The 8,857-nt window shown below is 38.9% G+C and overlaps 1 protein-coding gene across 1 annotated transcript; it reads right to left on the reverse strand.

Annotated features, from left to right (window-relative positions):
- Positions 1–3,727, reverse strand: LOC105921765 (extracellular calcium-sensing receptor-like). Its single transcript, XM_021313569.2, has 7 exons — positions 3,452–3,727; positions 2,995–3,284; positions 2,534–2,829; positions 1,573–1,778; positions 1,199–1,420; positions 979–1,102; positions 1–899 (listed from the first exon to the last, which is right to left on the reverse strand). Exons 1-7 carry the CDS (start codon positions 3,710–3,712, stop codon positions 1–3), a joined length of 2,298 nt encoding a protein of 765 aa, XP_021169244.2. The 5' UTR covers positions 3,713–3,727.
- Positions 3,728–8,857: the final 5,130 nt, after the last annotated feature.

The raw sequence follows: 8,857 nt of genomic DNA on the forward strand, positions 1-8,857 counted from the left end.
TTAATTTTTGTTCATCAAATATTTTTTTGTGTTCTTCTCTGGCTGAAACAAAATTATGAAACATTTTGGAGTAAATATACACAGTATCAGTCCAAAACTTGAGGCTAGAATGGCAAATATCTCCACAGCCACAGTAAATTTTCCAGGAGAGCTTATGTAGGCTGGGATGAAGGTGATCCAGACTGCACAGAATATCAACATGCTAAAAGTTATCATCTTAGCTTCATTAAAATTATCAGGTAGTTTCCGAGCTAAAACAGCTAAGACAAAGCAAAGTACAGCAAGCAAGCCGATGTAGCCGAGCACAGCCCAGAAGCCAACAGCAGAGCCTAACGCACATTCTAGGATGATCTTCTCCTTGTATGTGGTTAGATTTTTCATTGGGAAAGGAGGACTCACAACCAACCACACTATACATATTAAAACTTGAATAAATGTAAAAGTCAGTACAGTCATTCTTTGCTGTAGAGGACCAAACCATTTCATTGCATTACGACCTGGAAGAGTAGCTTTAAAGGCCATTAAAACCACTATAGTTTTTCCAAGAACACAGGAGATGCAGAGAACAAAGGTTATGCCAAATGCTGTGTGCCGCAGCATGCAGGACAACTCTGAAGGTGCTCCAATGAAAGTTAATGAACATAAGAAACATAGAGTCAGAGAGAAGAGCAGCAGGAAACTCAGCTCAGAGTTGTTGGCTCTGACAATTGGAGTTGCTCTGTGACGAAAGAAAACTGCTGCTGTAATGATTGCCAGAGAGGCCCCACTAACAGAGAATGCAGCCAGAATCACTGACAGGACTTCGTCAAAGGAAAGAAACTCCACAGGTTTGGGAAAACAAATATCTTTCTTTGTATTAGGCCAGAATTCATTGGAACATGGGAAGCAATCGGGAGAATCTGAAAGATTAACCAAAAATATTTATTAATGCTAATACGAGGTGTGGCAGATGTATATGTTAAAAATGTTAGCTCTGACCTGTGATATTACTGATTTCCCCTTCAGGACATGGTATGCAATCATAGCAGCAGATTGGTTTTCCTTTTTGCAACACTTTACGTGTTCCAGGGGGACAACTCTCAGAGCAAACAGACACTGGTACCTGTAAGAAGACCATGTGAACAAAATTTTGAATATGACAATCACAAAGCAGTTCACAAAGGTTTTATCTGCTCAATGTTTCTCATTCTTCTTTTACTTGAGTGGTACCCTCCAACCATGTTATGTTCTGATTGATGTGAAACTGCTGGCCCATTGGAAGTGATGCATCATAATACCCCACTTTAGCCAGTTTTGTAAATCCACTCTCGCTCTTTTGCCAGTTAACCAGTTCATAAAAAGCTACAGGATCACCATTAGTATCAAATGACACATGGTAACCATTTCTTGAAAAGTTGACTTTCTTCAGCTCTGAAAAAACCTGGGAAGTAGAACAGAATTTAGGAAAAAGCAACCACCAATGCAATGTAAAATCAGTTTACCTGCAAAAGGAATGATGAATAAGTTAAATGCTTGTCATAAAATGAAATTTATTGACAAAAAAAGTTTTGGATACACTCTATTCAAACTGACCTGTTTTGACTCCAGTTTCTTGTATTTTTCACATTGAGTGGTTATGTTTGTCTCCTCACAAACAGAATTATGAATGGCATGTGCTATTGCATAAACAGCCTTGTACACCATGTTAGTAATTCTTAACTGAGATGTTTCAGTGTACGGACTTAAGAGTGTTTTAATATCTTCTGATCCATCACACACTCTATTTTCTTGATCAGAATCTAAAGGTAGTACAAGAAAAATATTGCATAATGTTATTTGTTAGGACAATGTATACTAAAAACTGCTGATGCAGATCTTTCTTAAATTTCCCCAAAATGCGAGGCTGGAAAGAGAGAGCAAAAAAAAAACATAGACAACAAGATAATGTAATACAACTTCTAAAATGTAGCCATTGGCAGTTGCAAAATGTTTGATTCACTGTAAAATCACTAACGGAGTAATGAGTTAAGATATCTGGCTCATATAGTTCTGAGTAAAATTAATTAATTAATTTTTTTAATCAAGAGAGTGTGGAAAATTTTCTGGGTAAGTAATTTAGTGTAAATATTTTAATGCAACCATCTAATTGCTAAAAAAATAATATAAAATGACAATTATTGAGCTTAATATTTTTTTTATAATTATTGGCTGTGTACAAATATATATATATATATATACATACATATACGTATATATATATATATATATATATATATATATATATATATATATATATATATATATATATATGTAATAAAACATTTTAGTAAAATGATGCCAATATGTTTTTTTTTTACCAAGAAACATCACAATAAATAACTAATATAATTAATAAATTATAAAATACATAAATAAATGATTAATGAGACATCTTTTTTTTTCACTGGTTGATTACATAGTTTGACAAAGCCTGTCAAAATAGAGACTGAACATAAAATGGCATTTGGAATCAACTGTTTTTACTGAATTTTTCTAATTGAAAATATCTTCTCACTTCTTGTCAGCTTGCAATCGAATGCATCCTCCCAGAACTCAGTCAGCACTGAGGAGGCAGCCACTTCAGAGGCAGAAAGATTCAGAAGGAAATCTCTCAGACCTGGGATGACAGATTGCTGAATGGCAACGCCTATGGCACCTGCACAGAAACTGAAGCTCATCAAATGCGGGTCAGTTACCCAGCCCTCACTTCCAATCCACTGGCGGGGTGGAGGAGGGTTTAGAGCCAGTTCTTCCAACAGTGCCCTCATATCACCAGAGGCTGTAAATGCCACAACAACAATGGCTTTTGACCTGGAATGACATTTACATATGTTGATTTATACTAGCATGATTCAGAATTTAACCATGTGTATTTAATGTAACTTATTCTGTAAGCATAGTATTGATGAATATTGAACTCTCTTTGAAGAAGATTCATAACAATAAATTGACATGCGAAATTCTTAATTTACAAACCAACGGATAACATCTGCAACTCTTTGGATTTTGCTTCGTGGGTCAGTTCGAAAGTAGGATTCAATGTATTCGACGCAGATCCCCTCTCGAAGTGCTGCATCAAGAAAAGACGCCATGCCATTATTCCCATAATCTGAGTCAGAGTGGACAGCACCTATCCAACTCCAGCCAAAATGTTTCACCATTTTGGCCAATGCGTCAGCCTGATAATGATCACTGGGAATCGTTCTGAAAAAAGTTGGGTACTCCTGCTTGTCTGACAGGCAGGCACAAGTGGCAAAGTGACTCACCTATAAAAAAACAACAACAAAACAAGGTATATATATATATATATATATATATATATATGTATATATATATATATATATATATATATATATATATATATATATATTAATAAATACAATGTAAGCACAGGTATATATGAAAATGTTTGCAATAAATTTAGAAAACATACCAGTGGAATGTTAAAGGACCCGATGATGCGCAGCATGCCAATCGATGGTGTGGATCCGGAGTCTCCAACAACAGCCATCACAACTCCAGATTGTGAGCAGTTACTGCCTTTGTAAAACACTGGGTTCTGTCCATTTGACAGCTGAAATGCCACGTGCATGGCCATGGGCACGGAGGCACAGGAGTCATAGATCTGATATCCAAGTTTGATTTCGGGAAGCAGTTCAGTGCTGTTATTAATCTCTTCAATAGCAAAGATCATGGTGCGGGAGAAACGCAGATCTCGAGCATTAAAGCTGCACAGAATCAAATCATGTAAGCTCTGATGTCAAAACGAAACAAAGTGTTTCACAGTGTTTCACATAGTGGAAAAAGAAAGGAGACTGACTAATGCTATAGATCACCATACTTTAAATCAAAAGGTTCACAAATAAAAAAAAATATTTACATGTTATTTCTTTATTTTGAATTCTAAATGATTAATATGTATAAACCAATACTCATTTAATTTAAAATGTGTTTGTAATATTTATTTTACGGAATTAGTAAATTCAAGTGCAAAATATAATTTATTAATGTTTTTATTAAAGAAACAAACTATGCCAATGTAAAATTTCAACTTACAAAATATATATTTACTATCCAAAACATGTTTAAAACAACATAAGAACATAAGCATTTCAATCTCAGTCACAGTGCCAATTCACAACAAATATTACCTGAAATAACTTTATACAAAGAAGTCAAATTTATATACAGAAATACTTTATCCATTCAGTCCAATCAAACAGACAGATGGGTTGGACTGAATGGAAAAGTCAGTTACAGGTATTCCAATTTGATCCTAGTTTTAAAACAATGCAGTCAAGTTTAGTTTATTATTCCAATTGGGGAAAAAATGCTTTCTACCTAAGAAAACCTATTCTTACACATTAATCCTTTAATATTTTTTTCCATTCCACCCTCTTACCTCCCAGTGCACCTTGGTGACTCAGGCTGGGTGGTGTAGTCATAAATTAGATTGTACAGTTTGTAGTGAAAGGAAAAAACGCCTCCAATGATAAAGTCCCCGTCTGCTGAAAATGCAGGTAAACCTGGGGTTCCCTGCAAGGTACATTTCACTGATGAGTCCTCTGGTCTGATTCCAACAACCTCTGCAGGCTCAGTCCTTTTCTTCTGATCATTAGCACACCAACTCAACTCAATAAGTAACACCAGCTCCAATAAAGTCAGAATTAAATTTGGCCTAATAAAGAGATGGCAGATATCCATCACTCAAGTGTTATCAGCTCTAAGTGAGCTTTGTTGGGTTATAAATGTCTGTTATTTGTCAGGTGATCATCATAAAGGGAAAAGCCTCATTGGTAAGCATGGTGTATACACACACTCATTCTTTGCCAGGGGAGGCTACTTCCTTTCTAGCCCCCACAGACAAGACTGGCTCATAGAGCTCCTCCACCATGACCGTGAAGTAATTCACAGAAAATATATAGTGATTGTATATTTGGGTCAATTCAAAAATACTTTTTGACCCTGACCCTTTGATATTTGTTGATTGAAATATAGTGTTAATTCAGATAAACAGCATTCTATATTGTTAAATAATACACCTGTTTGCGGTCACCCCAGGTTCTTATTTCTGATAAATGTGCTGTTTCTATAGTAAACTTCTGTAGTAAAAAAGAGATTATTGAAACTGTAACTATATATTACCATATTTAATCTAAAAGGCAGAGGGATGTTTACTGCTTCAGTACTGCACTCCCACACACAACAACGAAACAGGTACCAGAGAGCCCCGTTTATTCCTCCAAGAGACATTAAGTAGGACCCATTGTGTACGTGCACAGTATGATGTCCGTGTTCCGCTTATCACATTGGTGGAGAAGATCATGCTATAATGCAGACGTGTCCTTGCTGACATATCTTCTCCTAATCAGTCATTCTGTCCAATCCAAGTATGTCAGACCCTGTGCCACCAGAGTCTGTTTATCTGTAATTTCCATGGTAACCAATTTTGCAGTCTAGTCTCTGTAATCTCATAATCTCTAAGAATAGTGATGTTCTCTGGATATTCATTTAATTTCTTTTAATAAATTATTGAATTTGAGGAGAACTTGTCACTCATTTATTTTACATGTGTGCAGAGTTTGCTGTTAAAAGAACATCAAAACTTGAATCATTCCTTTCAAGTATTGTCCCGATATCAGGCCTTGGGCCGATATTCACCAGTTAAAACCTGACAGAGAGAGAGTTATTTCTTAAACAGTAAATAACTTTAAACAGTGTGTAATAGCACAACACTACATTGTGGACATGACCAAGCTGACCCACTTATCCTTTATCAGTCATTTTGTCCCATTTATGTATGTCAGCCTCTGAGTCTCCAGTGTCCGTGTATTATCTGTTGTTAACTGCTTTCTGCAGCTCCAGCATCAGTAATCTCATAGTTTTTAACAGTTTTAATTTGTTACCAAGGTTAAACCCTTTCATACTTTGATATTTTTATCCATGCTTTTATCTCAACTTGTTAAGACTACTGCTACACGTTTTGTTTTGGGCTGAGTCAGTCATCACTCACTTAACTCCAGTTGGTTAAAAATGTCGCTGCACAGCTTTTAACGAGTACCAAAAACCATGAGCACATCACTCCAGTTTTTGTGTCACTACATTTGATCCCAGTTTATTGGACATGTCAGTGTCAGGGGTATGTTAGGTTTGGGTTGGTTCCCTCCCGTCCTGATGATGGGGTTCACCTCCCAAGTCTGGGGGCTGGATACCCCTCTGGGGTGCTGGAAAATGGACCTGGGAATATAGGATGTGTGTGATTAGTGTGTGTACAGTGTCCTTTTTTATGTGTGGTTAAGAGCGTTTGCATGTGGGGGCACTAGGGTGGGAACATGTGAATGTGACTGTATACCTGGTTTTCTGTTTGTCTTTTTATCAGGTTGGGATTTGGACTGCCCACCTCTCCTGGAGCATCTGAGGTCTCCATTAAGTCTGCCTCAGCACTCTTGGGGTGGGTCTGTGGCTTAATCACTATCAAGCTTATTTTTTTATGGATAAACCTTACATATACAAGCTTGCTCTCACAAACACCTACAGGGTGGAATCCAGGTGGTTAGAGATTCACTTCTACACAGACTAACCCTATAATTTGTGTGTGTGTGTGTGTGTGTGTGTGTGTGTGTGTGTGTGTGTGTGTGTGTGTGTGTGTGTGTGTGTGACAGAGAGAAACAGAAACAGAGATGGGGAATGAGGAGACTATCTGATTTCCTCCAAAGTTTGCCCTACCGGAGAGGTCTCAAACTCAAATCATCCAGGGTCCTAAACTAGCTCAACAGCATGCAGTCAATCTCTGCAGGGCTCTGCTAATGAGCTCATAATAGAGTCAAGTGTGTTAAAGCAGAGACAGATCTAAAAGTTGCAGGACACTGGCCCTTGAGGACTGTAGTTTGAGAGCATAGCCTTAAATAGTGGTGGCTTAGTGGTTAGAGCATTGTGCTTGGGAACCTGGAGGTTCAGATCTAAAAGGAGCAAATCATAAAAATCTAATAAAATCAATACGGCTCATCTTGAACCAAAAAATAAAACAATTGAATGTGGTCTATTAAATATAAGGTCTCTCCCTCCAAAGACTTTGTTAGTTAATGAATTGATTTCTGTGGAGGGAGGTCAACACTGATCTCTGCAACATCTTACAAGCGGTCAGAGGCACCACCCTGAAGAAGCTGGAAAGAATGGGTAACTATGACTATGGATCGGAGCGGTTCGGAGTGGTCGAAGGCAAACGATCTACTCCGACAATCTCCACCATGTCCCGAAGGCAGACGGAGATAGACAGGCTAGTAAAGGAGAGGAGGCAGCTGAAGAAGCAGTGGAGGAAGGCCACGGAGGAGGAAAAGGACGGAATAAACGTACTGCAGGAAGAGATCAAGGGCAGGCTTGTAACTCTGAGAAGAGCAGAGAATCTTATGAAGAAGCTCAGAAGGAAAGAGCAAGCAAGATTGTGGTCCTACAAAGACCCCTTCAAATTTGTGAAGAGTCTCTTCACAAAGGAGAAAAGTGGAAGTCTCTCTGTGTCAACACCTGAAAAGAACTTGCACAGATGAACGATACCAGGAAATGGTTACACTCCCACCTGACATGCCACCCCTTAACACACCAGCGCACGAGCTGGATATCAGTCCACCCACCCAGGTGGAGTGAAGTAGAAAAAACTATGCATAGAGCAAGGGCTGTGTCAGCGCCAGGCCCTATTGGAGTTCCATACAGACTCTACGAAAATGCACCAGGTGTCCTTCAATTCCTCTGGAAGCTGATGAAGATCATGTGGAAAAAGAAGGATATTCCAACATCCTGGTGGAGAGCTGGAGGGATCCTTATCCCCAAGGAAAAGGGCACCTCAGAAATGGACCAGTTCCGCCAGATCAGCCTTCTGAATGTCGAGGGAAAAATCTTTTTTCAGCATTGTTGCTCATCGGTTAGCAAGTTATCTGCAAAGAAACCACCTGATTGACACATCAATCCAGAAAGCAGGCTTCTCAGGATGTGTGGAGCATGGCAGCATAATCTGGCATCGAATCCAGCTCGCCAGGAAGGAGGGGACAGATCTCCATGTAGTATTCCTGGACCTTGCAAACGCAAGTCCCTCACAACCTCCTGTGGACAGCCTTTGATTACTACAGAGTCCCATCAGGGCTTACATGGATGACCTCACCACACTTACTGTGACCAAGGCTTGCACAGTACGGCTACTGGGAAAACTCAGGATTAATCGCTGTCAGTAGCTACACCGAGTGATATGGAACTCACACTTCTCAACACACAGTTTTCTACCAGCCTCTGTAACATCAACCTGACATGCTGCCAATGATTGTTAAGGCTATGGGAGTAAACAAGAATGTCATCTAAAAAGTAGAAAACAAAGTTATGGATGAAGTCTTTGATCAGAGCCTGGGAGACTGCTGGGACCTTAGTGATTCCAAATGGCATGACAACGCATTCAAAGTGAATCATAGTGTTTTGAAAGTGATTTTCCATTCATCCAAGTCCCTGGTGCGGACCAAGTCGTAAGTATTACAGAGATCAAGTTTCATGAAAATAGTAAAACCGTGAACAGAATCGAAGGCCGAGGTGAGTAGGGGCAGTGAGTACTTATTTTTTACTGTTACTTGGTTAAGTTCACATTGACTAATGCAAGGCCGTAGGGAAGTCTTTTTTTGTTTACAAAAAATGAACACTGCTCCAACAGGAGACAAGGAGGGTCTAATGGAGACCCACCTGCATGGGCTCCTCCAAAGAGGGCGCTCCAGTAGCCTTTGCATCCCCACTCTCTTCATTGAAATTACTAACAGAGGGCGAGGTGGAAGAACAAGCCCATTTTTTCTCATTAATGCACTTCTGC

The sequence above is a fragment of the Fundulus heteroclitus genome, unplaced genomic scaffold, assembly GCF_011125445.2.
Source record: "Fundulus heteroclitus isolate FHET01 unplaced genomic scaffold, MU-UCD_Fhet_4.1 scaffold_124, whole genome shotgun sequence".
Classification (NCBI taxonomy): Eukaryota; Metazoa; Chordata; class Actinopteri; order Cyprinodontiformes; family Fundulidae; genus Fundulus; species Fundulus heteroclitus.